Source organism: Rhamphochromis longiceps, linkage group LG6, assembly GCF_057381845.1.
Source record: "Rhamphochromis longiceps isolate RC_006_pf linkage group LG6, R_longiceps_female_GT1.1, whole genome shotgun sequence".
Classification (NCBI taxonomy): domain Eukaryota; kingdom Metazoa; phylum Chordata; class Actinopteri; order Cichliformes; family Cichlidae; genus Rhamphochromis; species Rhamphochromis longiceps.
In genome coordinates this window covers 8,728,952-8,754,258 of record NC_140562.1, presented here as the reverse complement: position 1 = coordinate 8,754,258, position 25,307 = coordinate 8,728,952, and the positions used below count along the sequence as shown (strand labels likewise).

The following is a 25,307-nucleotide window of genomic DNA, read 5'->3' as shown; positions in this document are numbered from 1 at the left end:
AAAGTCCATAGGAGAGATGGCTGATTAAATGTCATGAGATAATAACAAAATGCAAAGATTGGTGACAGCGCTTGGAACCATAAGGCAACAAAAAACTGTGAAAAATAATTTAGGCTCTGCCTGTGATTCACTCTTTGCTTCTCTTCTTCCTTCCATCCCATCATTTCATATATCACTCTCCACTTGCTGTCTATCTGAGAACAAGGCACAACTTGCTATTGCAATAAACTATAATCTAATTATCCACACTTAACAACTCCAGCACTTAATCTAAAATAAAATGATGACAGAAAAATGTTATAGCACTGCCTTTAGTAGCCTCACACAGTTCCTACTGTTTCCTCCTCATGTCCTTACCAGGGGCCTGTTCTTCGTACCTCGCTAAGTAAGTTAGCTGGATTAGATTGTTGACGATTTCGCGTGATCCTGGATCAGTCGGTTCCCCGAAGCTCATCCGGGACTTGCTGTCATAGCAACAGAGCCGTAAGCGTAAACCTGCTCGGGAGCAGGTTTACTTTATGTAAACAGGATTAGATCGCGGCCACGCAGGTATGTCCGCTTCATTTATACGAAAGCAACAGCGATATTCCACCACTGTTTCACCATAAATAAATAACATCAATGTAACTAAAGATAATGCAGCACTTGATCCTTTTATTGATGTCACACAGATACATACAGGTCATTTCCTAAAAAAGGGAAATGTACTATTAACATTCTATTACATGTATGTGATTATTACAGATGTAATTCATATTTCAGAGTAGTAATTGTAAATTACTTCATGTAATCAAGATGAGAGACCACGGCTATAAAAGCGAAGGTGGATTTGGGAAGCCTGTCGCAGCCATGTCCTGTCCGTATACGCGACCAACCCATTGCGGAAGGTGCAAGATTGATAAGGAGAGTCCTCAGAATTCAGCGTATATTGCGGGACAGACAGGATCCTTTAGCTCAGCGCGACAGTGTGCTCATTGAGAGATATCGATATTCCCGTGAGGGTATTATTTACTTAACCAACTTGTTGACGAGGGGGTGCAGGACCACCACCTGTCTTTTTTTTTGCTCTGCCCTTTTCTTGGTTGCTGTTATGAACAAACTAACAGAGTATTACAGGCCAGTATTACCTTGCCAAGAGACGAAAAGCAATCTAAGAGATAAATATTACCATTCTGTAGAATACTCCTGTATTCCACTTTTACTTGTTCCCATGTTCTTGTGGGTCCTGTTGTGGCTCTAATGTGAAAGGGGATATAATATAACATATTATAATATAATATAATGCCATATGATATTGGACAATATAGTGTCATATGATAGATCTACCCTACCGCCTACTGGTGTTGGCCAGAGGGGCCGATGGCGCGATATGGCAGCCTGGCTACAACCGTAGATGCCTCCACCAGTGTGTGAATGTGGGAGTGAATGAATAGTGGTATCGTACAGCGCTTTGGGTGCCTTGGAAAGCGCTATATAAACCCAATCCATTATTATTATTATTATTAAATTACCTACGAGTTTGATTTGTCAGCAACTTTCTGCCAGCCCCTCTCTCCTTGCTTTTGCAGCCTTTGCAGTGTTCTCTTGCGTTTTAATTAAACTCTGAAACTCCTGAAATCCCTCACTCATGAGTTCTTGCTCTGCTGCCGGAAAATACCGTGCACGCCCCTTCGACATTTTCGCCGACCAATCAGCGGGTTGCCGATCAATGTTTCTACTATCGATGCGTAGCCCCTTTTACGACACCCAGTGATGTCACATTACTGCGTCCAGCTGTACTAATCGTCAACAGCAGGTGTGTTCGGGGAACCGGATTAGCGAGCTCACGGTTAGCGCGATGGTTTGGTCTTGGATGTGTCATTTGATCTTGGATGTAGTAAGCGACGTACGAAGAACAGGCCCCTGGAATGTCTGGACAATGTTATATCATGAGTACCGTATTTCCCGGACTACAAAGCGCACCTGAATATTAGCCGCACAAGCTAAAATCAGGGGAAAATCCAGTTTTGTACATATATTAGCTGCACCTGACTAAAAGCCGCAGGTGTTTCAATGTTGACTTATCATATGTAAGAGAATATGCACAAAGGGAATTGTCAGGAAAGAGACGGCTGTTTGGAGACACACCCCTTTTATTAATATTTTGAAAAACAAGTTATGGGTACATATTTGCATAACTTTTTAGGGTATATGTACAAGTAGCTGTAATTACAAGTATGAAACATGTACTGTGCTTCATAAATGAGTAACAAATGTAGTGTATAACAATAACCTACAGCACACCAGAAAAATAGATTCAGACTACCTTTTAGGCTCAGGTGCAGCGACACGGCTTTAACAAGAAGAAAAGTCAGTCATTCACCATCTTTCTCTTCTTCCTGCGCACTAAAACCACCAAAGTCCTCTCCTCCAGTGTCGGAAACGAACAGGCTCAGGATGGCTTCGTCATCCACTCTCCGCTTCTTTCCTTCGTTGTCACTTTCAAAACCAAACAAATCCTCGTTGTCAGTGTCAGAGTCGAACACCCTCAGAAGGGCCGTGGCGGTGTCCTCCTCTCCATCATGCAGCAGTCCAGCCCTTCGAAATCCGTTGGTGATCGTGGATGCTTTCACACTTTTCCACGCTGTCAGATTCCACCGGTGGAGTTGAGCTTAACTTGCTTTTCGCAAGTTTATCGCCGCTCATCATCCACGCCTCCTGCTGAACGCGTAGCGCTACTTTGAAGTTTGTTTTTCGCGGTACTTCGTACGGCACTACGTTGCCTGGTGGACGGACATGTGACCAACATACCACTCTTGAACCCCGATCCTTCCGCCAGGCAAGGTAGAGTCGTACAACAGCGAAACCAACAAAACAAATCCTCTTACGATATGACAAAAATCATGGAAAATCCATAGAAAAGCCGCACCTGACTAAAAGCCGCAGGGTTCACAGCTTGTGCAAAAAGTAGCGGCTTATAGCCCGACAATTACGGTAATATTTTTTTAAAAATTCCATCTAAATAAAACACATACATGCACGCACACACAGTGACATTTTAGACCTTCTTCAGAATACTGTATATACTATGGGCATCACAGTGCTGATCCAGAATCCTTACATTATTATTTATTACTAGAGCTACAATAATAAAGCAATGAGGGGAAAAAAGTAATAAATATGAAATAATGTATTTATGATGATTCCATTTGTTTCACTATCCACTCTGTGCAGGGGCAAAGCTTATTACATTTTTAAACTGTAGAGATACAATCATTTTACTGCTGTAAAATCCAAATTTTGTCTTATTTAAAATATAAATCTAATATAATTTGCTTCTTAATGTATGTTCTTTAAAATACAGCGTGTGTTTTTAATATATTATAATTATAATAATGCATAATTATGTGGACATGCATATTAGATCGTTTTTTAGTGAAATATAATCCCTCCAGAAAGGCAGGAAAAGCCCTGTAACTTGCTTTAAAACTAAATATGTTTCTAAATACTTTAAAACTAAATATGTTCCCTAAAACGGTGACAGAGCTACAGACCCATGACAGCCTTACACAGGTAGCCAGCAGCTATGACCAGCACTACTTGTGCAGTTAATAAAAGGACAGGTAATGTTTGTCGCGCTGTTGCAAACACAGCACGCTCATTTGTTTCAGTTCGTCAGTTGCAACAAGACAGCTTACCAACGTGTACGTAATAAGCTAATACTCCTGGGTGCTATACACTACAGTGTACGCTGTACACCTACTTACTGGTTTTGTCGCATCAGTCTGTGTCTCTGAGTTAACTTGTGTTTCTCCTACAGCTCCGGACCGGAAAAAATGCGCGTGCTCTTTGTGAGCTCGTTCCCGGCTCGTAACCAGTGCGTTCTGCCGTCAAGGGCGACCATTGGTTAAATGTGATCATGTGACTGATACAAGCCAGATCCTTTTATTTAGCAAAACTGTGATTAATAGTTAAATATTATTGTTGAGGGGCACAGACAAGACTCCGCACGCACACAAACATTAAAAAAAAATAATTTTTTTTTAAAAAAGTTGCCTCAACAAAAGGGCACCTTGGGCACCCATCAGGAAAGGGGCGGGTGCTCAAGCCCCTCTAGCCCCCCCCCTCTGCACGTGCCTGTCAACAACCACCAAAGAGTTAAAACACCAAACTTTTAAAAAGCAGGTAAACGGATTCCACAGAAAGATGTAAACACAGAGCGCAGATCGGTCACTCGACAGTATGTACCTGTGCATGTTTTTGGGTGCTGAAAGCCGATATCATACAGATTCTGAAGCTGCAGGTTTTGTCACACCAAAATTCACTGAACCAGCAGCAAAAGAAGATCCAAACTACGTATCACATTTGAAGAACATCGTCATGAATTCCCTCTTTCTTTGGCTGTTTTGTTCCCACCACGATAAAAATCCTACGCCATGCACAGCTCTCTCTCTCAGTGTACTTAAAGACCAGTTTCCCATCTCAAATATCAGCTTTCTGCATTATTCGCTTGCTTATAACACATCAGTCTACCCTTCTTTCCAGCGCTGTCGGACACTGTTTTTTGTTTTTGTTTGTTTTTTGTTTTCTTCAAAAATGACCTTTGACAGGAAAGCCTAATTTCTGCTGTTCAATACTGAAGAAATTTAAACTGTTTAAAATGATGCCAAATTGCAAAATGCATTGCTGTGTCTCTAATAAAACCTCTGTAACTTTGCTCTGCTTCACTTCAGCAGCATCAGGTAATGTTCATATGTTGGTTCATGGTTTTCTTCATTTTTAGATCCACTGTATTTAAGGTTATGTGCTATAAAGCCATAATCTGGAGAAAGCCAGGTCAGGAAAATCTCCTTCATATTTTTCACATTTTTCTGTTTTATCCTCAGTTACTTTGACTGCATCACTGCTGTGATGCTTGCACCTTCTTGTGTGGTGTTGGTTCAGCAGGCATTACACACACACAGGTAGGAACAGAGGATCACCAGAGATAACTCCTTTTTTATTATCTTTTCTTCTTGCCAAATACCACAACAACAATATACTTACTAGTGCCATCTAGCACTTCTAGTAAATGTATCTACAGAACAAATGCAATAGTATGTGGACACAATATCTTCGCCCTTTGAACAAGGATTTCTTATGTGAAACTGACTTCATTATTCTGATCTATGTCACCTAATGCGCGTTTTAACATATTTCATATCACTCAGTAACATTCACTTTCCCATGACAAAGTCTTGAGTCCAGCAAGGTGGATTCCTCATCCTGGTGGGCCTAAGCCTACTATCAGACTCAGAGTTAGATGCTAGATCAGTTTCTGGTTTATGACAGTCCATTGTTGTGTCAGAATCAGTACCTGTGTTCAGCTCTGACAGAGCCGATAATTGTGAGGAGTTCCAGGTCCCTCCATCATCCAGAAAATACACGTTTGGTCCTTTCCTTGTCATGACAGTCCTTGGTTTAGAACACTTTAACTCGCCTTTCTCTACCTTCCATGGCTTCCTAACCTGTACCTTGTCACCAGGCTGAAAGTTGAACGGTTTGGCGTGTCTGCGAGCAACATGTATTCTTTCATTTTCAGTTGCTTATTCTTAACTCTTTCGCACATGGTATGCATCTCTGTCTGGGGAACAGGCATATCCATTACCTGTAACTTTGTTCTCATTTGTCATCCATAGAGCAGTTCTGAAGGGGAAACTCCAGTTGTTGAATGAAGGGTTGCTCTGTAGTCCATCAAGTAAGTTCTCAGGAACGACTTCCAGGGTTGTCCTTGAATCTCTCAACTTCCCCATTAGCTCTTGGGTAATACACTGAGGATCTCAGATGTTGGATTCCCTTGCTTTTGAGAAAGTCAGCGAACTCAGCATAGAGAAATTGAGAGCCACTGTCACTTATCAGTGTCTTTGGATTCCCTTCACAAGAGAAAACTACAGAAAGGACATGAATGATAGTAGCTGCATCAGCTCGGGAAACAAAAAAAGCTACTTCAGGCCACTTACGGAAGTAGTCTACCAATGTGATAGCAAATCTACAGTCAGAAGGGGCTATTCCAAAAGGGCCTATGATGTCCTCAGACACCTTTTCCCAAGCAGTAGCTGGTAGAGGAATGGGTTGAAGTCATCATGGGTGACAGTTGACTTGTCATTCTGTTGCACAGTTCTTTATCAGTCTCTATCTGACAATCCATTTTGGGCCACCAGTGCAATTCCCTCAGGCATTGTTTGGTACGTACAATGCCTTGGTGAGCTATATCAGTGAGTTTTTTCTGCAACTACTCAGGCACTAGCAATCGATGTGTACCTCTGACAATGCACTCATTCATGACCGCAAGTTCATGGCGGACTGGGAAGTACGGCTGTAAGTCAGGTTCCAGTGACGTCTTCCTTGCACGCCAGCCTTTCTGTATCTGCACACACTATATAAGAATCAGTCCATTTACATGGAGCTTTGTGAACACTGGACAGGCTTTGTACTCTGACTGGAAGTCATCCTCAGACACAGCACTCAGATCAGTGAGGATGGCTGCAACTGACTCCACATCCTCTGCACATGCCATGTCTGTCTCGGGAAGTGGGAGCCTAGAAAGACAGTCAGCAACATGGTTCAATGACCCAGTTCTATATTCCACTTCATAGTCAAACTCCAACAGGCGAGCTGACCATCTGGCTATGCGTAGACCAGCTCTGTTATTGCCCTTAATAGTCAGCAGTGCTGTAAGCGCTTAGTGATCTGTTCGTAGGATGAATTTTCTGCCCCAGAGCCAGGGGTTCCTTCTCGACAATTGAGTATTTCCTCTGTATCAGACAGGCTGCGAGATGCAAATGCAACAGTCGGTTCTGCATCATTACTATCAAGTTGAGTTTAAACAGCACCTACGCCTTAATCTGAGGCATCTGTCGAGACTATGGTTGGCTTACTGGGGTCGAACATCACCAGAGCAGGGCTGTGCACAATTAACCGCTCGACTTGATCAAACGCAGCTTGAGCTGCTTTGTTCAAGTGGAATGAACAGTCTTTACGCAGAAGAGCTCTCATAGGTTCAACAAAAGTCACGGAATTTGGCACAAATTTGCTGTACCATGCACCCAAGCCAAGAAATTAGTGCAGGGTTGCAGGATCAGTAGGGGGTTGAGCATGCAGAATAGTGATATGAGAATTGTTGATTCTGCGTAACACAGCACGCAGGTGGGCCTCATGTTCAGTTTCTGAAGCTCCATATGTGATGACATCATCAAGATAGCATTGCACCCCTTTTTGGCCACGTAGGATTTGTGTCATCATCTTTTGGAACACTGCAGGTGCCGAACTCAACCCGTAGGGGACTCTGCAGTACTGCTACAGTCCTTTATGTGTAATGAAAGCAGTGAGCCCTCTACTCTCTTCATGTAGTTTCAGCTGATGGTAGGCAGATTTAAGATCCAGGGTGGAGAACATGACAGCCCCACGCAGCTCAGACAGTATGTCCTCAATCAGAGGCGAGGGATGACTGTCAACGGCCACCGCTTTGTTAGGTTCTCACAAATCAACGCGCATGCGTATGCCACCAGTCTTCTTTCTAGTGACTACAATCAGGGAGACCCATTCAGAAGCTATTTTCTCTATGATGCCATGTTCCTCAAGGTTCTTGAGTTCTGTGTCTACTAGTAGCTTAACAGTACATGCATGTGCAGTATTTGGTACAGTAACAGTGCACATCAGTTTAGCCGGATCACCACTGACACAATTGTCAACATTTAAAACACACATTTCAGGCACAGTCACTTCATTAACAGGCGTATGGGAAGATTTACACACTCTCGAAAAATTTCAGATTTTCCCACATGTATTACATTTGCAGTCTTTTGCGGGGCAGGATTTATCATTGGCTTTGTGGTCAGCTGAACGACAACGGTAGCACGTCTGAGCTGTATCCGGTTTTTTTAGCTGCTTTGTGTTTTGGCTTGCGCATCTTCTTTTATACTTGAAAACTGGCAACAGGCTTTGTTTCACTAACAGCAATGGCCTTTGCATAAGCTATTGCAGCCTCTGTACGCCTAGCAATTTCCAAAGCTCTATCGAGCGTCAAATCCTCCTCCATTAGCAGTTTTTCACGTATATGAGCATTATTTGTCTTCTCTTCAAGTTGATCCCGCAATATTTCATTCTCCATAGCTCCAAACTTACATTGTATCACGAGCTCATGCAGTGCTGCAACGTAGTGATCTGTAGACTCACCAACAGCTTGGGCTCGTTGCATGAAGCAGTATCTCTCGGTGACAACATTGACTTTAGGATGAAAGTGTGGTGTACCACTGGAGGGCTCTACTCACACCCAGTTCTCAGGAAGTGTTGTTGCTATGTTTTGGAGGGAAAAGTGTTCAGTTGTGTGGTGATGAGTAATAAATGAGGAGTGTTAATCGAGAGCTCTCGTGCCGTCTGTGTTTACCTCCACATTGATGACCCGTGACTCGAACATGCTGCGGTCCGATGGTGGCACCGACTCCGCTCTGGATGCATCAGCAGCCGCCAGCCCTCTGCCTCCGGCTGCAGCTGCGTTTGCTGTGCCGCTCGAGCTGCCGGACTTTTGGCTTCACGATCCCCCGTCGTGGTTCGTGCACGTGGAGGCTCAGTTCGCCCTTTGTGGCATCTCGGCTGACGACACGAAATATCACCAGGTGGTGGCCTCTCTCGACCCGCTAGCCACCCGTCATGCGTTGACTCTCCTCCGGGACCCACCCGCCCGAGGGAAGTACGCCGCCCTTAAGGAGCTGCTTCTTCAGCGCTATGCCCTCTCCGACGCAGAGCGACCCGAGAAGCTCCTCTCAGAGCGAGCCGAGAAGCCCCTCTCAGGCCTGGGTGGCGGTACGGCTCTTGAACTGATGGAGCGCATGCTGTCCTTTCTCGGTCCAGACGAAGGGGGATTCCTGTTCGCCCACATCTTCCTCCGACAGCTGCCGGCGGCCGTGAGAGCCGGCCTCGCCAACTCTCCGCTTCTGGGCACGAAGGATTATCGCTCCCTGGCTGAGGACGCGGATCGTATTCTCTTGGCTACCCGCACTTTCCACGATCACGACCTAGTTCCAGCCTCGCCGGCGGCGCCTTCCACTTCCCCGCTGACCTGCCCTAACGTGTCCGCTCCTTCGCTGACGGCAATGATCGCGGCACAGCGACACCGCGGACGGGACCTCTGTTTCTACCATCTGCATTTTGGCCCCAGAGCGCGCCGCTGCTTGCAGCCTTGTGCTTTTCCGACCCTGGGACACGGGCCTCGACAGCGTGCTGTAGCGGCCGCAACCGCTGGTGACAAAGAAAAACTGCTCTTCATAGAAGACTCGTGCTCCGGGAGACGTTTCCTGGTCGACTCTGGCTCCCAGAAGAGCCTCCTTTCCCCGTCCGGCGCCGACAGTTTAGCAGCGGGCTGCGGACCACAGCTTATTGCGGCTAATGGCTCTCCCATCGCAACGTTCGGGGAAAGGTTCGTGACTGTTTGTTTTCATGGTCGGGATTTCTAATGGACCTTTGTTGTTGCTGCTAGCTCTGTATCTATTTTGGGCGCTGATTTTCTTTGTGCCCACGGACTGCTGGTCGATGTCGCTAACAGACGCTTAATCGATGCCCAGTCTTTTTCTTCAGTACCCTGTTTCACTTGCGCCATCGGGCCCCTGAATCGGGCTAATTTGGTGACTTCGGGGAATCTTTTTCAGCGTTTGCTCTTGGAGTTCCCTTCACTGACTGTTCCTAATTTCTCGAACACGGCAACGAAGCACGGGGTTGAACATTATATTCCAACGGTCGGTCCCCCGGTGTTTGCACGTGCACGGCGCCTCGACCCCGCGAAACTCTCCGTCGCTCAGGAAGAGTTTGCCGCTATGGAGCGCCTCAGCATTCTGCAGCGCTCGAATAGTGCCTGGGCCTCTCATGGTGCCCAAGTCCGACAGTCGGTGGCGGCCGTGTGGGGATTTTCGCCGTTTGAATAATGTCACGGAGAACGACCGTTACCCCATTCCCCACATACAGGATTTTTCCGCCCACCTCGCTGGCACCTCGATTTTTTCTAAAATTGACTTGGTGCGGGGGTATCATCAGGTTCCCGTGCGCGCCGAAGACGTCCCCAAAACTGCCGTTATTACCCCTTTCGGCCTGTTTGAATCTTTGCGCATGCCATTCGGCCTGAAAGGCGCCGCCCAGACTTTTCAGCAGTTGATGGACTCTGTCTTGCACGGGCTGCCTTTCGTCTTCGTGTACCTTGACGATATATTGGTGGCCAGCTGTTCTGACAGCTGGTTTTGCGTCAGGTTTTCCAGCGCCATTTCCGAGTTCACAACTGACATTCAGCACGTGGCTGGTAAGTCCCGCGCACTGGTTTCTCCCGTTTATGTTGGCATAGACTTTGACGCTATGGCCGCTGACCAACGGGCGGACCCGGACGTCCTTGCCCTTCGGTCTGAGTAAACGGGCCTTGTACTGGAGGACAGCCCCGTGTGGAACGGCGGACCTAGCCTGCTTTGTGACGTTTCCACCAGCTGACCACGCCCTGTAGTTCCGCTTTCGTGGCGTCATCGCGTTTTCGACTCCGTACACGCCCTCTCTCATTCGGGCGTCCGGGCCTCAGTCAAGCTGGTCAGCTCTAGGTTTGTTTGGCCAGGCCTTCGTAAATCGGTGAAAGACTGGGCAGCAGCGTGCATCCCATGCCAACGCGCTAAGATCCATAGGCACACACAGGCGCCCCTCGAATCCTTCCTCGTTCCAGGGAGGCGTTTTGATCATGTGCATGTGGATCTGGTTGGTCCCCTGCTGCAGTCACAAGGTTTTACGCACCTTTTGACTGTGGTGGACCGCACAACCCGCTGGCCTGAGGCAGTGCCTCTGGCGTCAATACAGCAGCAGCAGTGGCCAGGGCATTTTTGTCAACGTGGGTTTCGCGTTTCGGTCCCCCCGCCGACATCACCTCAGACAGGGGCCCCCAGTTCGTTTCCGAGCTTTGGTCTGCCATGGCTGACGGCCTGGGCGTCAAGGTCCACCGAACCACTGCGTACCACCCGCAGGCCAATGGGCTGTGTGAGCGTTTCCACCGGTCGCTTAAGGCCGCGTTCCGTGCTTCTCTCACAGATGGCAACTGGGTTGCCATCTGTGAGACCGCCTTCCATGGGTTTTACTGGGGTTGCGCTGCGCGGTTAAAGAAGACCTCGGGGTTTCCCCGGCTGAACTTGTCCTCGGTCAGCCCCTCCGGGTCCCCGGGGAATTCTTGCCCGAGAGCCCACCCCGGTGCTTCGCTTCCTCTGTGCTGTCTCTCCGTCCCCCGAGAGACTCGTTTTCTCTTCCTGGCCCAGTGCACCATTGTCTGCCCGACACCTTTGTTCCGAGGTCGTTGGACTCTTCGCAGTTTGTTTTCGTCAGGCATGACGCTCATAGGCCTCTGCTGCATCCACTGTCTGACGGCCCCTTTAGGGTTATTCAACCGGGCCGGAAGCATTTCCTTTTGGACTTTGGGGGTCGTCAGGAGACTGTTTCTATTGACAGACTTAAACCGGTACATGTGCTGCGGGGTGATCAGTTGGTGCCGGCTCAGGCCCCCCGCCTTCCACTGGACTGGATAACCCTGCTTCTTCCTCTGGGAGCACCCCCCACCTGGCGGGGCCCGAGCTATCTTCAGCTTCTCCTGGCCGCCCATGCCAGCCTGGTCCTCAGGCTCGTTTCCCCTCAGCCAGCTCTCCACCTCCCCGGTTCAGCCGTTCTGGACGTTTGATTAAAGCAAGGGTTCTGGACTAGGGGATGACCCTAGTCCAGAACCTCCAGTGGTTCACCATGTGTGGTGAACCACTGGAGGGCTCCACTCACACCCAGTTCTCAGGAAGTGTTGTTGCTATGTTTTGGAGGGAAAAGTGTTCAGTTGTGTGGTGATGAGTAATAAACGAGGAGCGTTAATCGAGAGCTCTCGTGTCGTCTGTGTTTACCTCCACAAAAGTACATTTCCAAAGCCTTTACGGAGTGAGTGGTAAGGCACTATAGATTTGTTGTCCCTCCTCCAAGCAGTGAATGAGCAGGGCCCTCTTTCTCTCCGTAGCAAAGTCATTACCCCCGATCGCAAGCAAGTAGTTATCGAACAACTGTTTCCACGCAGCAAATTGAATTTTCGGTTCGCCTGGAAAATCCAGGAACACAGCCCGGGGTTGCAAAGAGAGCAGAGCCATAACTTCATCCCATCCTCGTCGCCACTTGTTGTGTGGTGTTTGTTCAGCAGGCATTACACACACATGCAGGTAGGAACAGAGGATCACCGGAGAGAATTCCTTTTTTATTATCTTTTCTTCTTCCCAAATACCACAACAACAACATACTCACTAGCGTCCTCTAGTAAATGCATCTACAGAACAAATGCAATAGTATGTGGATACAACACACCTCTGATGAAGTCTCACAATTGTCAGCTTTGTTTTTATACATAGACATAAAAATATGGATATATATACTGATAAATGATCAGAATTATAATATTTCTGACCGTCTGAGTCAAAACAGAATAAAATCGAACTTGTGAATCAGAATCAAATTGTTTATAGAAAAAATCGTTTATAGAAATTGAAATCGATACCCAGCCCTGATCACAGCTTCAAGAGGCCTCCTGTATGGAGAAACTAGTCACATGCATTGCTCAAGTGTAATTTGGGCCCATTTTTCCACACAAACATTCTTCAGATCCTGATGACTCTGTGGGCTCCTTCTACGAACTCTGAACTTTAGTTCTTTCAGCAGATTTTATTTTGGGTTCAGGTCAGGTGATCTTCATTTCATCCTCATCATCCTGATAGATAGCAGCAGATTTTCATCAACACTGTTTCAGTACAAGTTTCCATTCATCCTTCCTTCAATTGTATGAAGTGTGCCAGTGATGTATGCTGAAAAACAGCCCCACACCATGATGATCTCACCTCCAAACTTCACTGTTGGTATGGCGCTTTTGGGTTGATATGCAGTGCCCTTTGACCTCATAACATTGTTTGTATTATGGTATCAAAAGAGTTCAATTTTGGTCTCATCTGATCAGACTATATTCTCTGAGTATTTCACAGGCTTGTCTAAATGTTGTTCAGCAGACTTTAAATTCAACATGCCTTTTCTTCTGCAATTGAGTCTTGCGTGGTGAGCGTTCATACAGGCAATGGTGGTTGAGCAGGGAGGATCTGATCATTGCCGGTTTGTAGTAAAATGATGTTCTTTCCACTTCCACACTATGGCCCCACCAGTGCTCACTGGAGCCGTCAGTAGTTTAGAAAATTTCTGTGACCAATGCTATCACAATGATTTTAAACAATAAGGTTGTGAAAGCCCCATGAGAGCTTATTGCCTTCACACTTCATGAGATGTTTCTGGTGTGACACCTTTTTATAGGCCAGTTGAGATTAATTTGCACTTAATGGCAGGATTGTTTCCTAATTTCTGACAACTTTCAGCTGGTGGCATGATTTTCCATGCCTTTTTTGCAGCTCCAATATTTTAAGTGTTCAATACGTTTTCCCTGTTTCATTTCCCATTATTACACATAACTTGATTTATGGGCATCTATGGTTTGATTTCTTTGCATGTGTGGATTGGATGGTTTGTTACTGACATCTGGTGAGAATTTCATGTAAATAGCACCTTTAGAAATATATTATACTTAGAAATTTGGTTTTGTTTTCCATACTTATTTTACCTGCTTTAATTGCTCGACTTCAGATAGGACTGTTGTTTGTTATCATTAATCTGACTGCATTCTGATGTGTTCTGTGTTACAGTGGTACAGAGTCAGAATGATTATGCAGTGACTTACACTTCTACTCAGATCTGTGCTGTAAAAGGATCAACAGTGGACATAGGCTGCTCCTTCAAACACCCTTCAAGAGTAATTGTGTTAAAAAAAGTTTGGTTCACTAAAGGGAATAATTATAACCCGTATGATCTGAAAACAGACCCAGCATATGCAGGTCGACTTTCATACAGCTCTCATTGGAAGAGCTGCACTCTGACAATCAGAGACCTGAGAGAGAGCGACTCAGCTGTGTACAAGTTCAGGTTTGAAACAGACTGGGAAGATTTTACTGTTTTACCTGGAGTCACTCTGAATGTCACAGGTAACTTTTTTTTTTACACATCAGTCAGAAATTGTTATGAACATGACTGTGTGTGTTTGGATATGGATAATAGATGTCTATGTTTCTGCTTTGATTTTATTTCTTCACATAATCAGCCATTCAGGTACACGTGGACACATCATCATATTCTGACTCAGCAACACTGACTTGTCAGAGCAGTTGTCGACTACATGATCGTCCCTCCTACATCTGGTACAAAAATGGACAGAAAATTTCTACTCAGTCAGACCAGAAATGGTATCCAGACAATCTGAATCCTTCAGATAGCTACTCCTGTGCTGTAAGAGGTCATGAAGATTTCCCATCTCCTTCAGTGTGTGAGTTTAGTAACATAAAACAATCTTGTAGAGTCACTACATACAATTGAATAAAAACAGTCAAACTCACTATCACTGCTTACTTTAATCTGACCTCAAAATCATTTTATGTTTCAGGTGTCCAAGGTGATTCATGCAACAGAGTGAATTACAGTAGCAGAAGAATCTGTGCAGTCAAAGGCTCATCAGTGGACATTTCTTCTACTTACAACAGTTATGAAAGTCCAATCCAATCAAAGTCCTGGTTCCGTTCTGGTCGTGGATCTGAGGACCTCACAGAAGACTCCCAGTATGCAGGTCGTGTTGAGGTGATTGAAACAGAGAGAGGACGCTCCACTCTGAGAATCAGAGACCTGACAGAGAGTGATTCAGCCGAGTATCACTTCAAATTCAAAGCACAAAGATTTGAATGGAGGAGTAGTTTACCTGGAACAACTCTGACTGTCACAGGTACTGATCAACACACACTGATGGATATTTAATCAGCTTAATATTCTATCTGTATGTTCTACTGTGCTTTTAAACTACAGTTTAAACTTTTAAAAGCGTTTCACGTATAAACATTAAGAGAAATATTACTTTGTTAAAAATGTATTTTAGAACTTATGAATTTGACTGTCTCCTTCAGTGTGAGAGTGACTGACATCTTATTTATTGTTTCTTATCCACTGGTCAAGATGTTCAGGTCAGAGGGTTCAATGGACGACAGTTGGATTGTGTCACCAGATGTGATCCTTATGTTTCATCTTATGTCTGGTACAAAAATGGACAACAAGTGATTGGAGCCAGCTCTTCTTCTTATGACGTGCCACGTGACACTTCAAACAGCTACCCATATCAAAGGTCATATGACTATAAAAACAGCTACTCATGTGCTTTAAAAGGATTTGAAGACTTTCACTCTCCGTTAGTTTGTAAGTTTTCTTTGAGATATTACCTGAATTAAAACTTTTAATCAATCAAAAGGTTAAAATAATTAATGTCAGGGGTTTGTCAATAAATATGTTTTTTAAAAAAATTATATTTTTTTTATTCATTCTAATTTTCTCAGGTTCATATGGTCGATGGTGCAACAGAGTGAATTATAGTAACAGAAGAATCTGTGCAGTCAAAGGATCATCGGTGGACATTTCTTGTACTTACAACAGTTATGAAAGTCCAATCCAATCAAAATCCTGGCTCCGTTCTGGTCGTGGATCTGAGGACCTCACAGAAGACTCCCAGTATGCAGGTCGTGTTGAGGTGACTGAAACAGAGAGAGGACGCTCCACTCTGAGAATCAGAGACCTGACAGAGAGTGATTCAGCCGAGTATCACTTCAAATTCAAAACACAAGACTTTGAATGGAAGAGTAGTTTACCTGGAACAACTCTGACTTTCACAGGTACTGATCAACACACACTGATTATTTCATTCAGCTCAGTTTTTCTGTTGTGTTGATGGTTGTATTTATTGTTTTTAGTATTTAATGTCTTGTGTCTGCTGTGTTGTCATATTCAGCTCTGCAGGTGAAGGTGAGCAGAATAATATCAGTCCATGAGTCTCAGACTGAGGCAGAGCTGAAGTGTGAAAGCAGCTGCAGTCCAGCCGGTCGTCTTTCTTTCGTCTGGTTCAAAAACAAGCAGCTTATGGTTGAACGAAGTTCTTATCAAGATCTGTTCAATCCTGGAGACATCATCTCCTGTGCTTTCAAAGGACATGAAGATTATCGCTCAGATCCTGTGTGTAAGTTTACTTTACTGTGATAAACATGGTGAATAATTTTTATAATTTTGGCTTTTTTGTTAACCAAAATATTAGATATTAAGTACAATTCACAATACTATTCAACCATCTAATTTCTGCAAGTGTTTTGCTGTACAGTTTAAAGGCGAGCAGAGTCAGGTTCAGGAATCAGAGGCAGGTACTCAAAGTCCAAAATAACAGTCTTTGTGCTGAAGACTTGTTTGATCCTGATAAGAGAACATGAAAGATCGTTTCCTATCATTTCCTACCTGTGGACTGGCATGTGGTGATGAAAGCAAATAAGACAACAGTACCTTGAACAATATATGTGTATGGTTTAAGAGGTATATTGTTGGGTTGGCGCTTCAGCAAACCCGCTAGTTCAGAGACTCATTACTCATGACGAAAGCAAGACAATGATGGAACCGGGTTTTACTTGCTAGCAACGGAAGGCTGGACGGAACCCAAGATCTTGGAGCTGAACGCTCCTCACCTTTTTCCTAGCCAACTTCAAATATACAGCCTTTCTTGTGTACATGACTTCCTGCCACACAATATATGCTTACAGCTGTTTAACCACATTCCCTAGTTATCTAAAGGTCATCTCCCCACACTTAACTTTAATGGTTCACCATATGCAAGCATAGGCAAGCCCCTATATGGCCGGGGATGGACATCCCTCACAAGATAAGGAACCCAGAATCTCACATGGAATGTGCCTGCAGTTAGACAGCTACAGCTAATTACCTTCCCCAGATGTGTAGGGGAGGACCAGACGAATATCTAACCATGCAGTTTAAGGCACGGTTTACAAATTTAAGTACAACAATGACAACATTTAACAATTTACTCTGACAAATATCTACTTAAGGAAATCACGCCACCCAATCACGCCCACTGAGCATTGAAGTCTCTCAGTAGGAAAATAGAGTCCCCAGGAGGAGCACCCTCCAGCACCCCACCCAGGGACTCCTAGAAGGCTGGGTGCTCTGAAATGCTACTTGGCGCATAAGCGCAGATGACAGTCAGGAAAGGTTCCCAGACCCAAAGGCACACAATGCACCCAACCCCAACAGTGCTTCCTGTGGGTGTGGGCCTGCAGGAGGATGGGCCCATGTCCCTTTTTTGGGCTGTGCCCAGCCAGGCCCATGGACTAAGGCACGGCCACGAGACGCTTGCCCTCGGTCCTGGCTCCAGGGTGGGGCCCATGGTAACCATGTCCTGGGCAGGGTGTACTGTTCCCTTGGTGTTCTACTCACAGGGGTCTGAATACAAAATGTATTCAAATTAATTTCTAAAGCCAACTCATGAAAATTAATAATCTAATGTTAATATTCTCTGTTTTAGACATTCCAGAGGTTCCCTCTGTGACAGTGAGTCCCTCTGGTGAGATAGTGGAGGGCAGTTTAGTGACTCTGGCCTGCACTGGTGATGCTAATCCAATGGCTAAATACACCTGGTACAAGGAACAAAAACAGATCAGCCAAGAAAAGCAAATCAACTTCAGGTCCATCCAGTCTTCTGATTCTGGAGAGTATTACTGTACCGCTGAGAAAGAGCTGGGCAAATGGCCAATGATTGAATACATCTCCATCAAAGTAAATTGTGAGTCAAGTATATATATATATATATATATATATATATATATATATATATATATATATATATATATATATATATAATCTCAGATTCAGAAAAGAGGCATCATGACATTGAAACTCTAGGATTTGAAAATCTGTTGTATCATGAATGGATATTTAAAGTTTAAGAAAATTATTTTATAAAATTTCTTCACATTTGTTAGCTAGAGCACCAAATTTGAATTTCAGTTTACTGCATGTATTTGGCATAAATTTTTCCACATTTCTTACAGATCCTCCAAAGCTTCCCTTTGTGTCAGTGAGTCCCTCTGCTGAGATAGTGGAGGGCAGTTCAGTGACTCTGACCTGTAGCAGTGATGCTATCCCAGCAGCTAATTACACCTGGTACAAAGACAAAAAACTGATGAGTAGAAAACAGCAGTTAACCTTCAGCTCCATCCAGTCTTCTGACTCTGGAGAGTATTGCTGTACTGCTGAGAATGAGCTGGGCAAAAACTCATCTGAAGTCATCTCTATCAATGTGAAATGTGAGGGAAGACAGACTTTTCTTATATTGACATTAAAATGCTATGATTGTATAATCGACTCTATCAAGTGTGGATAATCAAAATTATAGAAAGATTTTGTGCCACTTGTAGACAATTTTTAGGTTGAGCACCAAAGATGAATACATATTTGCTGCATTTTTATTATTATAATTTCTTCCACAGCATCACATTGTCTTACGGTTACAGAACAGTTTATCTAGTTTATTCTGGCATTCTTGAACTACCAGTCTCAGTTAGGTAAGATAAATAAAATACCTCTTCACTGCGTTAGGGTTAGCCGTCATCATGTCCTCAAGCTTTGCAGTTGGCTCAAGTGTTTTCTGCCAAAGACGTTTTTAACAGTAATGCTCTTCATGGTCATCATCATGAACAATATACTCACCTCATACTCACTTTTTTTTGTGAGACCCTATATTATTATATCACACCCAAAAGACCACTGAGAGAGACATTCATACAGGAAGTGCAGAATTATTAGGCAAATGAGTATTTTGTCCACATCATCCTCTTCATGCATGTTGTCTTACTCCAAGCTGTATAGGCTTGAAAGCCTACTACCAATTAAGCATATTAGGTGATGTGCATCTCTGTAATGAGAAGGGATGTGGTCTAATGACATCAACACCCTATATCAGGTGTGCATAATTATTAGGCAATGTCCTTTCCTTTGGCAAAATGGGTCAAAAGAAGGACTTGACAGGCTCAGAAAAGTCAAAAATAGTGAGATATCTTGCAGAGGGATGCAGCAGTCTCAAAATTGCAAAGCTTCTGAAGCGTGATCATCGAACAATCAAGCGTTTCATTCAAAATAGTCAACAGGGTCGCGAGAAGCGTGTGGAAAAACCAAGGCGCAAAATAACTGCCCATGAACTGAGAAAAGTCAAGCGTGCAGCTGCCAAGATGCCACTTGCCACCAGTTTGGCCATATTTCAGAGCTGCAACATCACTGGAGTGCCCAAAAGCACAAGGTGTGCAATACTCAGAGACATGGCCAAGGTAAGAAAGGCTGAAAGACGACCACCACTGAACAAGACACACAAGCTGAAACGTCAAGACTGGGCCAAGAAATATCTCAAGACCGGTTTTTCTAAGGTTTTATGGATTGATGAAATGAGAGTGAGTCTTGATGGGCCAGATGGATGGGCCCGTGGCTGGATTGGTAAAGGGCAGAGAGCTCCAGTCCGACTCAGACGCCAGCAAGGTGGAGGTGGAGTACTGGTTTGGGCTGGTATCATCAAAGATGAGCTTGTGGGGCCTTTTCGGGTTGAGGATGGAGTCAAGCTCAACTCCCAGTCCTACTGCCAGTTTCTGGAAGACACCTTTTTCAAGCAGTGGTACAGGAAGAAGTCTGCATCCTTCAAGAAAAACATGATTTTCATGCAGGACAATGCTCCATCACACGCATCCAAGTACTCCACAGCGTGGCTGGCAAGAAAGGGTATAAAAGAAGAGAAACTAATGACATGGCCTCCTTGTTCACCTGATCTGAACCCCATTGAGAACCTGTGGTCCATCATCAAATGTGAGATTTACAAGGAGGGAAAACAGTACACCTCTCTGAACAGTGTCTGGGAGGCTGTGGTTGCTGCTGCACGCAATGTTGATGGTGAACAGATCAAAACACTGACAGAATCCATGGATGGCAGGCTTTTGAGTGTCCTTGCAAAGAAAGGTGGCTATATTGGTCGCTGATTTGTTTTTGTTTTGTTTTTGAATGTCAGAAATGTATATTTGTGAATGTGGAGATGTTATATTGGTTTCACTGGTAAAAATAAATAATTGTAATGGGTATATATTTGTTTTTTGTTAAGTTGCCTAATAATTATGCACAGTAATAGTCACCTGCACACACAGATATCCCCCTAAAATAGCTAAAACTAAAAACAAACTAAAAACTACTTCCAAAAACATTCAGCTTTGATATTAATGAGTTTTTTGGGTTCATTGAGAACATGGTTGTTGTTCAATAATAAAATTATTCCTCAAAAATACAACTTGCCTAATAATTCTGCACTCCCTGTACATTATTATTTTTCCACGAAACACCCAAATAATGATAATGACCAACAATGAGATCAAAAGAGCATTTCACAAGTAAGTTAAAGTGTGGCATGAAATGTTTTAACTGTTCTCCAATCTGATGTTTGAAAATCTATTTCCTCTGGCTGTCATAGCCATAGTCAGTGCTGCCAGTGTTGGATATCCAACTCTGTTTTTCTTAATTAGAAATATGATTATGTCTTTAACTGTAGTGTTTTTTGTCATTTGTCATCTGTGTCTTTTTGACATTTTGTAAATACAAACTGAAAGAGAGTAAATGAAATCCTCTAAAGTACAGTGTGACATGGGCAAACTTTCAGGTTCAATGGTAATCAGTGTGTAGCAGTTACAAAAGACACTGTCATTGTCCTAAATATGTCAGAGAGAATTTAATTGATACTTGCAGCTGTGGAGCTTTTTAGATGAAATTAAGTGGGCTCCCTTTAGTCCCATTAGCTAATGCTAACCACAAGTCTTACTGTTCTGTTTTCTCTGTATTTAGTGTTGAGTCGGTTGAGGTCGAGTTCACTAAAGGTCATGGTCTGCACATTTTAACACACAAACAGTTGTTCTCCTGGCATTAGGAACAATCAACATAATAGCACAATGGATTTGTAAAATGTCCTAATGTTGGTTTTAGTATTGTTACAGTTTAGAGTTAGAATTAGATTCAGAATGAGTCGTTAATTTGAAGAGTTTGGTCGATCAGTTTGATCTTTTGTGTCCATCTCCTAATCTCTTAGTGCAGTAACAAGTTTTCAGTTTGGTCAATTTGGTTTCAATTTGGTTTCCTAGACTCATGGGAAAAAACAGCTGCAGTTGCATCCATGGCTGTTCTATTTCTGGCTATCGTAATCTCTGGAATCATATTCATTAGGTGAGCAGTTCAGTTTTAATGTTTTAATCAATGTTTTTTATTGATTTCATATAATTAATTAAAATGTTCATTCATCCTTCTGTACAGAAGAAAAAGATGCTTCAAAACAAATTCATCCAGAGAGAGGCCAGACAACAAACCAGAGGTAAGGAAGAAGAGGTCAGGTAGCAGGTATACATATATGAACCTGAAAAAGACAATTTTAATGTATATGTCGCATACTGCTGTCATACACCGCACAGTGGGAAGTTTTAAATTTGGCTGCTATAGTACAGAAGTTTGATGACTTTGTATAGTTTACATGCTTCAAACTTCATGTCCCACCCAGGTTTATGAGATCCACACTGCACAGTGCGGCTTGTAATGATTGATTTAAAATACTGCACAGTGTGTGGGTACCTTTAGTTAAGACAGTGATTAATTGTAATCAATTTTCATGTGTTGAGAAAATGACACTTTTTTGTTTAATGCTGTTGTTGGTGGAATTGCTCTTCCTTTGCTCGGGATATAAACCTCTCCAGGAATACAGATACAATGTTTGGGAGGCTGTGGCTCAGATGGCAGGGGAGGGCGGGAGGTCCAACCATGACTTTTCATCTTTTATGGTTATCTTGCATTTCAGGAAAATTCATATTATTACATGTTTGACCCTGCACCAAGGGGACGTCCAAAGCGTGACGGCCCTTCAGCTCCAGCACAGAGTAGAGCAGCAGAGGAGCACCAGGATGATCTTTGCTATTCCAGTGTAACTTTCATAAAGAAGCCAGAAGAGCACGACTACTACAACATTCTTCCCATTAAGACCAAAAGACGAAAAGAAAAGGATGAAGAAGTAACAGATGTGGACTACACTGTGGTCAGATTAAACAGCACCCAAAGGTGAGGACACTTAGTTTCTGTGGGAATGTTTCCATAATTTCTTTGTTTTGATTTTGTAAATGCATTATTTATTTAGTTTTGGTGTAACTTTGGTCTAACTTAAGAAAAGAAAACACTTAATGTTACTGATATTGTGAGTTTTATTGACATCATGTTTACCTTTACAGATTAAGAGATCAACAGGCTGCAGAGTATTCATCAGCACTGTACAGCACAGTCAGGAAAAAGTAGAGTATGAACATGAATGTGTGTCCTCAGTGTACATATTAAATGCTTTTAGGAAGATACTGCTGCTTATGGCTGTGTTTGCATTTTGATAAAGAATGATGCAATAGATATAACAAATGTGTCCTTGGACAGTGGACTATTATAAATGTTAGAGCCAGTGCCGGTCCTAGCCTGTTTGGCGCCCTGGGCGAACACTCCCTCTGCCCCCCCCCCCCCCCCCCCCCCCCCCCACACACACACACACACACACACAAAACATATTAAGGATTGTACATTAACATTGTATACAACTGTTGTATACAACTGTTGTACTGTTGTATACACACACGAAGAGAGAGAGAGAGTATGCATAGTATGCAAACGGCTACCAAACAGCCATCATAATTCGTCATACAATGAGAACAGGGCAAATCAACAATTGACAATGACTAATTAATATTAAAATCTGTAACATAATGTATTGTTTGGAGTTTAGTCTGTTACTGTTACTATTTTTACCATTTCTTCTTGGAGCAACTGTAACCCACATAATTTCCTTAGGGTTAATAAAGTATTCTGATTCTGATTGTTTCAGGATGACCTGCCATTATCCATTCACACATCTGCTTACCTGTATCTTTTGCTCGTTTCTCCTCTTCTTTTCTCTTTTTTCTAAACTGAGAACCTGATGGATTTGAAGTTTTCTTGTCCATCTTCCATTGGTTTTAATTTTGGACTCCAGCATGAGCACCCATCCCTCAACCCGAGGATCACCACAACATAATCTAACAGATCTACACCTTAGTTCACAGATTCACTTTGTCTAGGGTGCATTTCTGAGATTTCACACAACCCAGGATTCAAATCACGAATAAATAATGGGCTTGGATTTACAACATTATAAATGAAATGCGCTCTATTTGGAAGCAGCAGGTCTCCCTCCCCTTTCGACGGGTTGTGTGTGATTATTGATCCCTTTACCCCTAGTCCTAAAGTGTGTATTTATTTTCTTACTCTTCTTATATATATTGTTTGTTTACTTGCACTGCTGTAACTGGAGCCTCCTCGTCTCGTCTCTCTATGTACTGGACTGTAGCGGAGATGACAATAAAGTTTACTTTGACTTCAGCAGCAAGCAGGCGCACCGAGGGCTCTCGCGCTCACTTTTTGTGTACAGAATTTCAAAAAAAAAAACATCGGTGCAAATTATAAGTCTGTATCATGATGTCTGGTGTTTTCGTGTTTGTTGGTTTGTTTTTATTTTGTTTTATTGCGAGTTGGTTATTAGATGCTGCTTCATCCGGTCAGAGAATCCCCCGTCACCCTGTCCCCTCCTCTCTGCGCCACAAGCAGCAGGCGCACCTCGCAAACGGAGGGCGCCCTTACTCCCAGCAAATGATAGAAAACCGATCGGTGCCTATGCCATTCCCAATATGCGCTGGCTGACGTCGGGGCAGCATGAGTACGAGCATTTCTTTTTTTTTGCCGATGCCCGTGATGCCGCCCCCCACCATGATGCCGCCCTGGGCAACCGCCATTGTCGCCCGTATCTAAAACAGCTACTGGTTAGAGCTATGCATATGTGTATCACATGTAACAATCATTACTAGTTTATTAGAAGTTAATCTAGCTTGTACTGGAATATAAACTTAATACAAGAAGAAGCACTCTGAAAGCACAAACCACTCTCTGGGCAGTTTTATTTTTAAGGGAAGATTATTACATTTTGCATATGTATTTTGTATTCTTTATTATTTTTAAACTTGCTTTAAGAAGTTTGTAATGCAGGAAAAAAATGCAATGTGCAATGTGCAAGCATTTTAATATACTTGACATAATTTGAGTATAATATTTTTGGGGTTTTTTTTTAATTCGTGTGGATATTGTAAATGTGTAAACATTCACTTCATTGTTTAATACAATTTGTTAAAATCTTTGGTAATAAGCATGTGAATAAAGATTTGATTCGGTTTATTTTGTACATTCAAAATGTTTTGATGCATATGGAATGCCAGGACTGCCATAATGAATTAATTAAATACACCATTAAATAATTAATTAAAATTGGAATTAATTAATTAAATAAATAGTTATGATATATGTAATTAATTAATTATTGACACATTTAATTAATTATTTATGTATTTCACATTTTAATTAATTATTGACACATTTAATTAATTATTGACACATTTAATTAATTATTTAATGATATATTTATTTATTTCATTTTGGCAGTCCTGGCGCCTGGCTCTCATCATGAAATAATTTTATCTGTCAGCCTCACCCATCAAACTCAGGGGGCGGGGTTAACGCTGATCGAGTCAAAACCATTGCTTTGGCCTGGTGGCCATTGTTTCTAGCACACAACAACTGGCATGTGGAAGCTAACAGAACTGAGCTTTGAAAAACCCTGTTTGTGTGTCACCAAATACCGTTTTAATATTTTTTTAGCCGAGAATGTAGTGGTTTAATCTTCATGTGTCTGGTCGGTTTGTCAAGATACAGCCTCTTTGCAAAAGTGTTTCAATGATTTCGGAGACGTCTGCCCAGTCTCACGGCAAAGCGTGGGATAGACCCGCTCGCCTCGCAAGCAATCCCACCGACAAAGCGCAGGCCCCGGTACACAGCTGTAGTAACCCCCGCTGACTTCTTTTACTGAGGTTATATTTATCGGTGTTTTATTTCCTGATGTTCTTATGTGTCCTACGTGTTTCAGTCGCCAATTCTGAATTATAACTAACATTAAAAACATGTTTAAGGAGGAGAGAGAGCAAATAAATCTGTTTAACATCTGATCTTTGGGTTTTTGTTCAGTAATCAGCGTGACCTGTGTATAAACACATAAAAGAGATAACGTTGGTGTTTCTGTCATGTAGTAACTGCTGGCTTTAACTGTACAAAGGTTGTTCGACACTATGAAACACATACAGACTTCATGATGTTCGGCTAATATTTTTATTGTGAATATTAATCATGCTGACCTCGCTCTGTACACCACGCAGCGAGGTCAGCATATCCAT

At 43.1% G+C, this 25,307-nt stretch overlaps 1 protein-coding gene across 1 annotated transcript in view; it reads left to right on the top strand.

Annotated features, from left to right (window-relative positions):
- The window catches only part of LOC146667465 (uncharacterized), a 40,634-nt gene extending 18,326 nt beyond the window's left edge, over positions 1–22,308 (top strand). The window contains exons 4-11 of the mRNA XM_085409124.1: positions 13,744–14,069; positions 14,186–14,407; positions 17,480–17,737; positions 18,006–18,260; positions 21,117–21,198; positions 21,286–21,343; positions 21,821–22,077; positions 22,245–22,308. Of these exons, the coding sequence (XP_085265250.1) occupies positions 13,744–14,069; positions 14,186–14,407; positions 17,480–17,737; positions 18,006–18,260; positions 21,117–21,198; positions 21,286–21,343; positions 21,821–22,077; positions 22,245–22,308 (1,522 nt within the window). The remainder of the gene's footprint in view (positions 1–13,743; positions 14,070–14,185; positions 14,408–17,479; positions 17,738–18,005; positions 18,261–21,116; positions 21,199–21,285; positions 21,344–21,820; positions 22,078–22,244) is intronic.
- The last annotated feature ends 2,999 nt before the right edge of the window (positions 22,309–25,307 follow it).